Below are 13,458 nucleotides of genomic sequence, written 5' to 3' on the forward strand. Positions count from 1 at the left end.
TTTTTATTAACAACTGTCAACAAAGATACAGAGTAAATAAAGACACAATAAAGTCAATAAAGACATATTATAATCATTTAATGAGTAAAACTACCAAAAATCATGTTTAGTAAAGCTAAAATTTTACTTCCAATTAAAGTTTAAATTAGATCAAATTAGATAAAAGATCGCCATAAAGAACTTGTGCATGCAATTTTAAACTTTCTCTTTTTCAATATTGACGTTTGCTTTGTTGTAGATTAAACTAATGTGATTTGATTTACTTTTAGTTTCATTTTTATGCAATTGCATAAATGTTTACCAGAATTCCTGTTGAACTCATCTTTCCTCTAACCATATTAGTAGAGAAAAAGTATTAGTAAATAAAGTGCTACAAAATAATTAGAATTGAAAAGTTCTTATAATATAAAACAATATAATTGTGGTACTTTTGGTTGTGTCCAGGTTCATGGAGAAGTCCACCATGTCCTGAATTCATCTTCTCCTGCTAGTGTATTCAGTGATCTCTCACAGGCGTTGGATCTAAAGCTTCAAAACATTCTGAAACTTTCAGAAATGGTAAAGGACCTAACAGTTGGTAAGTCAAAATACGAAAACAATGAAAGCTAGTTTAATTAATACTTCTATGTGTGAAACGTTTTACACTGTAAGCAAAATGTTATTGGAATTAAATTGTTTTACCCTTCTCGCCTCACTGATTTTACAGATTCACATGTCTGGCCTGTTTGTAAAAATGGAAAGAAGACGAATAACCATCAAACATGTGGGACAAATGGAATGAAGAATCTCATGCCAGTTGCCATCCAGCTGGGGCCGGTGTTGCAACCTCCCCTCATTTCCACTCCGGTTACCAAAACGGTGCAGGTACTGGCTACCTCTCTGTCCCATTGCTGGACAAAACTTTTTAAGTTGCAGCCAGCTCTCAAATTGCCCGACAGCATCAACGAGGCGTCCACTGTGAGCTCCTCTCACCGTTCAAAGGAAGACAAAGAAGCTGTTTTAGTAGAGGAAAGCAAACCGGAGTTTGTGTGTGTTCCACCTGCTGTGGCTCAGAACCATTTGATCAGTGAAGAAAAGCCACAAGCACTCCTACCTCCCTTAGAAGCTTTGTTCTCAGAGAACAGTAACCCTAAACCGCTAGTTATCTGGGGACAGGGCAATAAAGTCCAAGAAGCTCAACACCAAAAACAAACATCCTGCCGTCTGCTGCACTTCATCAAAGCAAAAACTGAAAACAAAGATGCGCTTGATTTTACAGTTTTTGGGAGCACTGAAGAAAGAAATGAGGCGAACAATTCAGAAACCTCATCGGTTTCAGCTACTAATAGACAGCAAAGAAACCAGCTACTGACGGACAACTGGATGAATGCTCGGGCCTCCAAAACCTTACTCACAAATGATGCCAACTCAACTTCAGTCTTCAATGTAAAAAGTGTTAATTCAAGTGGAAATGTGACTTACAGTTGTATGGTTATGACAGAAACTGAGCTCTGGGATGTTGGGGAAATCTCCGCAGAGATGTTGCAGAGCAATACTTTGCACTACACCTCTGAGTACTGCGACTTTCAACATCCAATCCCTCAGGCAACAAACTCCTCTGAAATTATGAATGGTGACCCCCAAAATCTGCACTCCAGAGACTGTGAACAGGGTGACAGTTCTGCCAATTCCCAAACACCAACTCCCAACAATTTGAGTATTCCAGACTTTGAGATCCGCTGCTTTGAAGAAGCTGAGGTTGTGGTGTCTCATATCAGTAGTCCAAGTTCCTTCTACATTCAGCGTGCTGACTTGAATGAGAAGCTGCAGGCTCTTGTCACAGAGTAAGTGAAGATGAATCCACATTTATACCAGCTATTCTACTTTACATTGCTTTTAAAAAATTATTTTGAGTTTTGTTTTTTATTGTCATTGTGTCTTCATGTGTAGCAGCTGTGAAACCAGCCCTTCATACGCAGAGCAGAACTGCATTCCAGACATTGGTACCCTTGCAATGGCCCGGTTTTCTGAAAAACATCAGTGGTTTAGAGCTCAGGTGACAAATATCTGTGGAGTGATCCTGGGTAAATTCTATCTATTATTTAATTAAAAAAAATCAGAAGTTTAAGATACCTCTAGGTGGCAGCAGAGCCTGCCAAACTCTGACTAATATCCTGATAGTGATTTTATCCTGTTTTTGTTTTTGATGCAAGATGATGTTCACAGAGAAGGTGTTGGAACTAAATCATCAATCAAGGTGGAAGTGAAAAGATTAGACTACGGTGACACCTGTCGTCTGTCCCTCTGGAATCTGACGGCGTTTCCTGCAGAAGTGGCAACTCTACCGCTTCAGGCTGTACAAGTTTCCCTGGCAAATGTGAGGATTTTTATCTTTGTAACTCTCATAATGTTTTGCAGCTCTGTTCCTCAGGTGCACAGATCCATAAAAATACCATCATTTCTTGCAGATAATTCCTCTGCATGTTCTCCAGTTTGGTTCTTACTTGGTCATCACTAGTTTTTAAGAAAAACAAATCCCACAATTCTTGGTTTAAAAACGATCCATAAGTTACACCACTAAATTGAAACGAGGGGAAAATGAATCGCTGCTTCCCTAATACACGCACACAAGCATACAACTTTACTCACTAAGGCTGTGCAATACTGTGCCTTAGCTGCACCCTCTCATTTGTTGACTGTTAAGCCAAGGAATTTCTACTTCCAGTTGATATAATCTTGACATCAGTTAGTTTTTGAGACAGCTGTGGTTAATTTAAAGTGCTTGTTTTTGCTGTCTTTTGATGTGTCATTTTTCTCATTCAACAAGACTTTACAAAAAAAAAAAAACTGAAGCAATCTCTCCAGGGTTGCCTACAAGTTCTTTTGTTTTTTTGTTGTTCTTTCTAACGCTCACAATCTATTTTTGTGTTGACTGGTGGATTTTTAAGTTTAATTGAGGCCGGCACCAACCATTTGCACAAATAAATGGGTACGAGGAGTAAAGCTTTTACTTTGAAAGGGCAGGCCTAATTATTTGCATTTTTCCACTTGATTAGTCACGGCTTCCTCTTGTCATTATCCGAGTTTGTGGTGTTTTTTTTTTTATCTGTGTTCTCCCCCTCAGGTAATGCCCATTAATGGAATCGAGTGGTCTGACGAGGCAGTGGATTGGTTCAAAACCATGACGCACAACAGAACGTTCTATGCCAGGCTTTACCCACAGAAACCAACAGTTACAGTGGAGCTGTTCCTGGAAAAGGGAAAGATGGGAGCGATGAGGTACATAAACAAAACTGTGCTACATAAATCCTCCGTCAATAACTTATGGCATTTACAAGAAATTAGTTTTCTGGTTCAATGAAATGTTTTGAGTAATAAGATATTGATTTTGTTTTAAAATTTTGTGGAGTAGTGATGATTAAGTTGGATTTTAAAACAAATAAATTTAAGGCAAAATAAAGTCTAATTTTCTTTTTTATTTCATGCTCAGGAGGGGTGCACCTCTGTCTATGAGGCTGGCCCAAAATGGCCATGCAAGGCATACCAAAGTCCCATATATTGACCTCCTGAGAAAAAGTAAGCAAAACTCTACCTCACTACTTATCATTTTAATTAGGATTTTAAAGTGTAGTTTTACAGTGAAGAAAATAAGTATTTGACCCATTACTGATTTTGTAGGTTTTCCCACTAAAAAAAACACTGTGAGCGACCTAAAGAATCACTAAGGGATCAAATACTGATTCTCTCCTCTGTTTTGTCTTTTTCTGTAACTTTAAGATTCATTGTGTTTTTGTCTTCAAACAAACCTGCTTTTCCTGATCATTGTTGTGTTGTTTTGTGTTCCAGGAGCTGTTGAAGTCAAAGCTCGAAAACAGCTCTCCGACTGGGAGAAGCACCTCATCTCCTGCTACATTCCACCAAAGAAGTAGTTAAGAAAACGGACGAAACACAAATGGCAAATCAACCTTGCAGTCTGTCTGCTAATTAGTGTTAAGCCAACTTTGTTCAACCTGCTGTGTTTAAGTGAATGTATGTTTTATTGTTTTCTTCACTTTTTAATGAAGTGACAACAGACTGTTGTGGACTAGGCTGATGTGCAGCTGAGCTTTCAGAACTTTATCCATTCAGTTCACTAAACAAATGCGCATAAGCTGTAACAACACGTCCACTTCCTCAATCTCTGCAAATTTGTTGCAACTTCAATTGTTTTTTTTTTTTTAATTTTCAGATAAAGAAAATGTTTGAATATATTTTATAGTTTGTTGTATTAAAGTACAAAATTAAGCACAGTTGATTCCTATAAGTAGAACAAAGTTAATATAGTTTAAAAACATTTAATATTTTCTGTTTTATTGTTGCATATTTTCCAAAAGATATTAATCTAGAAGTATTTGCTTGTTTGATTGGAATATTTTTCCTTTTAAGAAATCAATGTTTCTAATTATAGATATATTTTTTTATGATTCCTTACCATACTCTTTCAGTGGGACAGTTATTCATTATGCTTTTTATTTTAATTTCCTTCTCTAAATGCTTCTTTTCCCCATACATTGATGGTAAAAATGTGTTTATTTTTCTAGCAAGAATATGTTGTTACAATTCTATTCTGAAATAAAGGTGTTCTGGTTTAATTTGCAGTTTTTCATACTTTTTGTCTCAAAGTAACATTTCAACTAAGTTTTTCTTTTTTAAAACAAGACCCTGAAAACCTATTAATAATGCAATTCAATTTAGAGTAAGAGTAATTAATCTTTTGCATAAATTCTGTGTAGAGATTATTTTTTCTACTTGTAAAACAACTATAGTTCTGGTTGAATTATAAATGTGTTATGTTAATGTTTCTTTTTCTAGTTATTGAGTTTTTTTTCCTTAAAAAAATTGATAAAACAGGAAATATGTATTTGAGACACTAGATCATTTTCATTAAAGAATTTGGAGAGAAATTAGCAGCTTTAATCAGTATGATGGTCAGAATGAGCAGCAGACAAATACAATCAAACATTATGCTCTCATATATCAAACCCATTTTTGAAATATTCTTTGTATCTATAAAACAGCTTCGGAGACACGTCATCCTGAAAAATTTTATTTAAAAGTTTTTCGATTGTAGGTGTTAATCGTGACCTTTTTCAAGGAAATCTTGGAAAGTGGAATTATGAATCACAACATGTGCTGGAACTTTTCCGCCCACAGGGTACAACGTTTGGCGTGACGCATAAATGCTGTCGGCACAATGAGCTGCCGTGGGTCATTCGAATGTACATGAAAAATGACCACTTTGTCTCTTCAATTGGATTCAGTTAAATGTGACGGTTAGTGTCTGCTGTGAACCTTTGACCAGAACCAGCTTCAAACTGAGCTATTAACATGATTGTACTATTATTTTCATTATTAGCATCATTCACAGATGCTAAAAGAGCCTTCTGATCAATACCTGCTCACGTTTTAGTTTAATAACTTTGCAATGGCTACATTATAGTTATTTCTGTTTAAAAAAAAAAGCATATATAATTATTTCTAATGGACCCACTTAAATTTAAAACTGTTGTTTTAATTAGAACCTCTTTGTGTTTTTCATTGTTTTAAGTATAAAATTTAAAGTGAGTTGGCCCAACCGTTGTGCATTTTCCAGATAAATTCTTCAAACTGTTAGTGATTCTCCAGAGCTCAGGTCACACAAGCTTCATTCACTTCGCTGCCCCACCAAGCACAATAAATAATGTGGCAGGCCGAGGCCTTTGCGTCCACACAGATTCCTTGTTTTGCCCCGGGGTAGGCGGAAATCAAGGCGTTTGATCTGAATTGTAAAGAGTCTTGTTGCAGCCCAACAGAAGGCACCATTGTATGTAAATGGTTTATATAAGAGCATATGACTGCGACGGTGCAGGGCAGCGGCTAGTATTGGATGGAGGAATGATTTGCATTTTCCAAACGCACTGTGCTCTCACTCCGGCCTTTGGGCTTCTTAAAAAACACAATATTTCAAATAATTTCTTTCCATTTTGTACACATTTTTGTGTACCATCACAGCAGAAGGTAAAATAAATGTTCTATCTATCCTATTCATTATATTTGCTAACAATTCCTGTGACATGAGATTGAATGTGGTGTGACTTCTGACTGATGCTCCTCAGGACATACATATGCCATTCTAACAGTCTTAATATTTTTTTGTGGTCATATTTTCATTTAAATATACAAACATTTGACTTTTCTCTTTTGGGAAATTCCTCCCACTAAAAAAAAAAAAAAAAAGATTCTGAATGAAATGCAAGTCTTGCTCATTCCTTGGAGAAAATTGCTGGCATCCGTCCGTCTGTTCGTCCGTCTGCAAGTGGGTTGTAGGTCAGTTTGGGAGTAAAGTATTAATACAGTGTGAGGAAATCACGTGGTTCTGCCAATGTTTTGCAATTGGCTTTGATTTCTTGCGTATTATGACCGTGCGCAAGGACAGGCCATCGCCCCTGGATTTATACAGCCAGCAGGCTGCTTTTATCTGCCGGAGCGGACAAATCTTGCTTCATGGCAAGAATCAGGATGGTCATCTTCAGAGTCGGCGTGTCCTACGCCTCTTGCACCACCGGCTGAGACTGGTAAACCTTTAACAACTGTTCACCCCTGTCTTGGTCACTGAGCTTCTAGATCTTTTATGATTTGATTAAACCCACTTTCTTCTCATACTTCAAGATCAAGATACTTTTTTACATGAGTATTTTCTTTTACGTATATTTGTTTTCTTCAATTAACAACTGTGATTTCTTTTTTCACATTTGTGTCTTGGCAGACCTGGAGTCGAAGATGAACTGGGGAACCTTTTATGCCGTAATCAGCGGCGTAAACAGGCATTCGACTGGAATTGGGCGCATTTGGCTCTCTGTCATTTTCATCTTTCGCATCTTGGTGCTGGTGGTTGCTGCCGAAAGTGTTTGGGGGGATGAGAAGTCGGCCTTCATCTGCAACACCCAGCAGCCGGGCTGCAACAGCGTTTGCTACGACCAGTTTTTCCCCATCTCGCACATCCGGCTGTGGGCGCTGCAGGTCATCCTGGTCTCCACCCCAGCACTGCTTGTGGCTATGCATGTGGCCCACCGACGCCACATCGATAAGAAGATCTTGAAGAGGATGGGTCGCGGCAGCCCAAAGGAGCTGGAAAACGTCAAGAACCAGAAGTTTCAGATCACCGGAGCTCTCTGGTGGACATACATGATCAGCATTATCTTCCGACTCCTCTTTGAGGTGGCTTTTCTCTACATCTTCTACCTGATCTACCCTGGCTTTAAGATGGTGCGCTTGGTGAAATGCGACTCCTACCCATGTCCCAACACAGTGGACTGCTTTGTCTCCAGACCAACAGAAAAGACTATATTTACTGTGTTCATGCTGGCAGCGTCTGGGGTGTGCGTGCTGCTCAACCTGGCTGAGGTGGCGTACCTCATAGGGAGGGCCTGTAGACGCTATTTTGCTGGCTCAGAAAACGAGTCAAATCCAGCCTGGATAAGTCAAAGGATGTCCTCTTATAGACAAAATGAAATCAATCAGCTGATAGCAGATCATTCCTTGAAGTCAAAGTTCGGTGTGGCCAAGAAGGCCCCAACTGAGAGGGAAGATAGATGCTCTGCTTTCTAAACCCCAACCACAAACATGCACACATTTATCTGCCTGTCCAAGATGCATGTTTTGCATTAAAGATCCACTCCAATGAAAACTGTTTTTTAAGCTGATTCTTGTTGCATTTTTCTCATGATAGAGGACATATCCGCAGTTTCGATAGTGGCCTTTTCTGTGTTTGCCCACATTAGTGTAAGTGGGCTGACTCACTATGTTAGCCATTCACCCGGTGGATGGCATAGCGAGCTCCACTGCAGAGGGGCCGGCAGACCTAGCAGGGTCGCCGCTCAGCCCGCCGGTCCAGGGCAGCAAAGCCAGTGTGGGGAAGAACAGGTGGGGCCACCACGGAAACTGCAGAAAAATCCATACGGGGCCCAAATTTTCTGCCCACTTTTAAACCATATCAAGTATACTTGGCTTTGCTGGCTGGGTATAAAAAAAAAGTTGTGACATACCTTGTTGTGACATACAAACTACAATCGCCAGGTCATGAGTACCCTGCTTCGCTCCACTTGCGGACAACATCTATGTTTTCCTCGTCCGAGTTGGCATCTGGCTCCAAACTGAACGGCTGTATAGCTCCAATTGTGCTTGCCATCTTTGCCGTACTCCTAATTTTAGTCAGGGGTTGTGAGGGGCTGTAAAATTGCAGGGAATAGTCTAAAGAAATTGATGATTGGAAATGGGTGCAGGCTTATTCCCCGCCAACAGTCCTACTTGTAACTCAAAGGTGAATCTCTGATGGACTCCTGCTGCTCCATAAAAAACTATGTTATAGAAAACGACACATTTTTTTTTATTTTTATTCTGGCTTAATCATAATTAAAAGGTCGCTAGAAACTGTTTTACAACACATCAAAAAAGTATTGGAGTGGAACTTTAACGGCGAAGATTCTGTTCTTTTGCTCTTGTTTATTTAAATCTCCACACATCTATTTTTCACACCAACTTCATCCTTTTTTAAGGTCTCATTGTGGATCTAGCCTTTTTCCAGAGACGGGTACGCCAATTCCAAATCCAGCACAGCTAATGACGGCATCACTTCAAAATGGTTTACCTTTTAGTTCATTGCAGCGTTTTGCCTTTCTACATCATGAGAATACTGGTAAGCTGCATGCATGTGCCACCCTGGACATGCTTGATCTTGCCTGATCTCAGAAGCAGAATGGAGTTAGGTCCAGTTAGTCCTTGAATGGCAGATTTTCTTGGATTACCAGGTGCTGTAAATTATCGTAAACCACATGGGAGCAACTTTCCTGTTTCCATGTGCTGGTTCCAGGTCCGGATAAACATACAGGGTTAGGCATCTGCTGTAAAACTGAAGCCAAAACACATGCTAAAAGCCGTGCCTTGAATAATTTTAGGGGGAAAATTATATTTTCTACAAAAAGAAAGGCTGTAATAGTTAAAAGGTAGAGATTAATTCCACAGGTTATTGCATTTTTAACTATTAAATACAGTCAAACAATTACATTCAGGAAACTAAACTAAAAAAACAATGTTTGTGTAGAAAACGTTTTGTGCTGTTAAAGTTGTAGTTTGATACCAAACTGGCATTAAAATATAAACCTTTACATTTGTTTTATTTTGTGTGTTTGACTTTGCCTTCTACGATATTTGCATTTGCTGTTTTTAAAAAAATAAGTAACTGAATTTTCAGCTTAATTTGAGAGGCCAGAAAGAAACTATTCTGAGTAAAGGTTAAAAATTCCAGAAACAAAGCTTTGGAGGACAATTTTAAGTGATTTTGTTGTTTTGGTCCCTCTATTTGAAAAAATGAATAATTTTTTGACAATAAAAAAACACACACACAAAATTACCATTGACTATTAGTGGTTTTTAATTTGGTCTCAGGAAATGCTTGTGCATGTATGACAAAAAATGAAAGTTGATTGAGGATAAACAACTTTTTTTTTTTTTTGCATCTTCTCATTGGCAAGACTCCCATATAAGTTGATTTCTCTGCTGTACTCTGGGAATATGGCTTAAGATTGTCAAATCTGGTTCAAGTCAATTTTTTTTTTAAATTGCCCAGAATAAACAAATAACAGCTACACTTAATGTTTCTTCTGGTTGATCGAGGTCACATTTTTGATGTTATTTAATACCTTGCACCCATTCTTTAATACAGTTTTGCAGTTTTGTAACAGCTCTGTTACTCTGTGAAATCCTACTTTTGAACTTATCTCCTTTTGCACATTTGTTTCAGGTAAAACAATCCATACACAAAACAATGGGTTCAAACTGTATAATTTGCACAAGTTACTATAAAAAAATAATAAAACTGCCTGATTTTTTTTTTTTTTTAGTTCATGATATATTAGTTCTTTCTTTAACCCTTCCGCTCTCTTTGGGGTCCAGTTGACCCCTACCACATATAGATATGTGATTTCTTCCATGACAAAGGTGGACAGGATTTTATGTCTGTCATGGACATTAGTCAAACTCAAAAATCAAAGATAAAAAAAAATTCAGCGCACTGTCTTGGGGGGTCCAGATGACCCCACTTTTAATGTAAACAAACTAAGGAGAGCGGAAGGGTTAAATGAAATCAAGTTGTTTCAGTTTATCTGATCTCACAGAATCACGCCAATGCAGAACTTTTTCTGTTTGTCATCTTCCTATCGCTGTCATTGGAGCTTGAGGATGCCATTGGCTGCTCATCTCCGATCTCCCCCCACCCTCAGCGATAGGAGATAGACCCTTTGAGTTATTTTTAGCCTTGGGGGGCACTTATGTCCAGACAGGCTTAACAGACAACGTCATTGGCCAGCTGCCCTGCCACTCAGCCCAACAGCCAAGATGATGGGCTTTGGTGGTTTACATTTGAGAGTGTCCACTGTGCCAAATTTAACCATGGGAAGGAGGAGGAGGAGGAGGGGGCCAAGTTTAACATGATGGAGTCTGTCCAGCGGGCTGTGTGTGTGTTGTGGTCTGTAAAAGAACTCAGGCCTGGATCCTGATTCCGTCTTGAGTTGAACCTTGAGGACAGAGGAGTCAGGGGTGTGGGGCTGAGTGGGGTTGCCGGTTGGAGTCCGGGATTTCTGGCCTCTGAGGACGGTTCTTTGGGTCTTGAGATCGGCGTTCCACAGAGGCCTGATGGCAAAGGACAGCGGCCTCATGGACCCTTCAAGACATGAGGGGCTTCTGTGCATAGGATGCATAACAAGGTGGATTTCTTTAGTAAATGTAAGTTTCACTTTTTAACAACTCATACTGGCACTTTTTTTGTTGAAAATTTAATTTTTTGCCAAGTATATTGGTGTCAAAATCTGTAATATCTATTTACAAAAAAATATCATCTTAAATAACATATAATTCTATTATCTTATTATTCAAAAAGAAGAGGCAGCTGCCAAGCAACAGCTCAGCTTCTGAATTAATTTTTCCCTTCCAGTAACATACCCTGAACTTCCTGTTCTGCTACTGTTCAGAAAACCCATTAGTGGCAGAAAATATTTAGAGCCTTGTGTGTGGCGGGGGAAGCATTATTTAACTGTTTCATATTCATATCAACACCATTTCTGAGCGGTATTTGATTTCACATCCCGTGGATCATGTTGCCACAATTTAAGTCACGAAGGCCAGAAGCTGAGCTGCAGAACCCAACTGAAACCCGCCTTGGCCCTGTCTGCACTTTCCAAATATATGCCTCTCTAAAGTAAATATAATCCAGTCTGCATCTACACGGATGAAGCCACTACCTGCTTAGCTGCTGAATGACGCGGTTAGGTGCAGCTTATATTCTTAGAAACGTTTTACTTCTTTATAAAGTTGTTTTTTTCTTGTGATTAATTTATCCAGTTCTGTCACATTTGGGTTAAATCCTGCATCAGAAACTCATTTCGAATTTCTTGGTTTTTTTGTTTTGTTTTTGCCTTTTAGTTCCTAATCTGATCACAGCCATGGGAGACTGGAACTTACTGGGGAAGCTTCTTGAGAAGGCTCAGGAGCACTCCACCGTGGTGGGGAAAGTCTGGCTCACAGTTCTGTTCATCTTCCGCATCCTCGTCCTGAGCACGGCAACGGATAAAGTGTGGGGCGACGAGCAGTCCGGCTTCACCTGCGATACCAAGCAACCTGGTTGTGAGAACGTGTGCTATGACATCACCTTCCCCATCTCCCACGTCCGCTTCTGGGTCCTGCAGATCATCTTTGTGTCTACGCCAACTTTGATCTACCTAGGACACATTCTCCATCTGGTGCGGATGGAGGAGAAGCACAAAGAGAAGGAGCTTCTGATGGACAAACAGGGCCTCATCGGGGATCCAAAGCCCAAAAAACCTCCCGTAAGGGACGAAAAGGGACGGGTGCGGCTGCAGGGGGAGCTTTTGCGCACGTATGTTTTCAACGTGATCTTTAAGACGATCTTTGAGGTTGGCTTCATTGTAGCTCAGTACCTCCTGTACGGCTTTGAGCTGAAGCCCATGTATAAATGTGACAGACCGCCATGTCCCAATATGGTCAACTGCTACATATCCCGCCCCACGGAGAAAACCATCTTCATCATCTTCATGCTCGGAGTTGCTAGCGTGTCATTGCTCCTCAACCTCGTAGAGATCTACCATTTAGGCTTCACCAAGTGCCGCCAAGGTATCACCTTCAGGAGGAACCAGGAAGTCCCTGAAATTGTTTCCAAGCAACCAAACGAGGCTGTGGTCCCTATTGTGCCGAGCTATGATGACTACTTTTCAGGGATGCAGCCAGCTTTCCCGCCCATCCCCAGCTACGACCTTTCCCCTCTCTCCAAAGGCACAGATTCATCATTCCACCCCTACCACAGCAAGGCGGCCTACAAACAGAACAAAGACAACTTGGCAGTGGAAAGAAGGAACAGCAAGCCAGAGGAGTGTGACCTAAAAGGAAAGAAGGGAGCAGGATCGGCGCCTGGATCCCCTACGCAGGCTCGGCCCGGCTACACCACCAAGCGCAGCAGCAGCAAGACCAGAATAGACGATCTGAAGATATGAGGAGGTTTATGTTTCTCAAAGCGTTCTCTAAGTGCTACGACGGGATCGTATGTTCTTCGGAGGCCGCCACACACGATGAGCCGGCACGCAATCTTTAGATAGCTCCATTTGAATCATTCAAGTTCTGATGGAGGTGACACTTCAGAGAAGGTCTGAGTGCGCTGAAGCACGTTTTGAAGACTGAGAGGACGAAGCACAACTATTCTACATGAAATCATAATTTCTAATATCTGGTTTATTGAAGAACAGGAGAAACGTCATGTGTTTCACTTTAGGTTCTTGCCAATTTGTTTATGACAATGCAGCATTTTCAGTAAATGTTCATAAGGGTCAAATTTTCCTAAACTCTATGAACTCATTTGAAATAACTTTTTTTCATTTTTCTAAGACCAGTCAACCTGTCACTATAGGGTAAGTACTTTGAACTGAACTGTTGTTCATTGTCACTAAACTTGAAGAGTTGTGCAATACTTGACAACACACTGGACATCAGAATTTATGTTTCTCAGTCAAGATTGTGGTTTTCACAGAAATTGCACTGGATATTGTTGGTGTCTTTCTCTTCTTTTGTAATAAAAGCCTATAAATGAAGAAGAACTGGATGTCCTTTTTTTCCTCTTGTTTATCATGCCGCACATGCGTGTTTGTTTCTTGTACAGCACTTGGTGACAGCTATGTTTGTGAAACTGCTCGAAATAAACTTGTCTTAAATTTGCACAGCTCGCACTTCCGTGGTCTCCTTACAAGAAGGGGAGCCACTTTGGTGAAGGGTATGTGGCAGCTGTTATTTCGTATTCCTGAAGATCTCTGAATGTCTGCACCGGGAACCTGGGAAGGAGGTGTATTTTGAATTTGACATGCTGAAGCATGAATAAGCCCACGGTGCCTTCTACAAATCCCA

General features: G+C 40.1%; 3 protein-coding genes across 5 annotated transcripts in view; all 3 read left to right on the forward strand.

Annotated features, from left to right (window-relative positions):
- LOC112153255 (tudor domain-containing protein 1) overlaps positions 1 to 4,616 on the forward strand; it is a 6,041-nt gene extending 1,425 nt beyond the window's left edge. The window contains exons 2-8 of one of the 2 annotated variants that reach the window (XM_024283319.2): positions 445 to 577; positions 707 to 1,823; positions 1,933 to 2,063; positions 2,193 to 2,356; positions 3,104 to 3,258; positions 3,470 to 3,555; positions 3,826 to 4,616. In XM_024283319.2, coding sequence (XP_024139087.1) covers positions 445 to 577; positions 707 to 1,823; positions 1,933 to 2,063; positions 2,193 to 2,356; positions 3,104 to 3,258; positions 3,470 to 3,555; positions 3,826 to 3,908 — 1,869 coding nt within the window. In that variant the 3' untranslated portion in view covers positions 3,909 to 4,616. Of the gene's footprint in view, positions 1 to 444; positions 578 to 706; positions 1,824 to 1,929; positions 2,064 to 2,192; positions 2,357 to 3,103; positions 3,259 to 3,469; positions 3,556 to 3,825 lie in introns of both variants that reach the window. The other variant, XM_024283318.2, reaches the window with a different exon arrangement.
- A 731-nt stretch (positions 4,617 to 5,347) lies between these two features.
- On the forward strand, positions 5,348 to 9,874 carry LOC112153259 (gap junction beta-1 protein). Of its 2 annotated transcripts, none has more exons than XM_024283327.2 (2): positions 5,348 to 6,572; positions 6,764 to 9,874. In XM_024283327.2, exon 2 carries the CDS (start codon positions 6,778 to 6,780, stop codon positions 7,603 to 7,605), a length of 828 nt encoding a protein of 275 aa, XP_024139095.1. In that variant the 5' UTR covers positions 5,348 to 6,572; positions 6,764 to 6,777; the 3' UTR covers positions 7,606 to 9,874. The 2 variants fall into 2 exon arrangements, with proteins under 2 accessions (XP_024139095.1, XP_024139094.1); XM_024283326.2 differs by having other exon boundaries at positions 5,349 to 6,015.
- A 374-nt stretch (positions 9,875 to 10,248) lies between these two features.
- Positions 10,249 to 12,633, forward strand: LOC112153256 (gap junction alpha-3 protein). The gene is made up of 2 exons (XM_024283320.2): positions 10,249 to 10,776; positions 11,473 to 12,633. The coding sequence occupies exons 1-2, from the start codon at positions 10,746 to 10,748 to the stop codon at positions 12,555 to 12,557; spliced, it is 1,116 nt and encodes a 371-aa protein (XP_024139088.1). The 5' UTR covers positions 10,249 to 10,745; the 3' UTR covers positions 12,558 to 12,633.
- The last annotated feature ends 825 nt before the right edge of the window (positions 12,634 to 13,458 follow it).

This window comes from Oryzias melastigma, linkage group LG10 (genome assembly GCF_002922805.2).
Source record: "Oryzias melastigma strain HK-1 linkage group LG10, ASM292280v2, whole genome shotgun sequence".
NCBI lineage: Eukaryota > Metazoa > Chordata > Actinopteri > Beloniformes > Adrianichthyidae > Oryzias > Oryzias melastigma.

What these genes read in the sequence shown, in the direction of transcription:
- LOC112153256 (XM_024283320.2), top strand. Translation starts at nt 10,746, where the DNA reads ATGCATAACAAGGTGGATTTCTTTAGTAAAT. An exon ending in GGTGGATTTCTTTAGTAAAT is followed by an intron (nt 10,777 to 11,472) that starts GTAAGTTTCACT and finishes TTTGCCTTTTAG; the next exon opens with TTCCTAATCTGATCACAGCC.
- LOC112153259 (XM_024283327.2), top strand. Translation starts at nt 6,778, where the DNA reads ATGAACTGGGGAACCTTTTATGCCGTAATCAGCGGCGTAAACAGGCAT.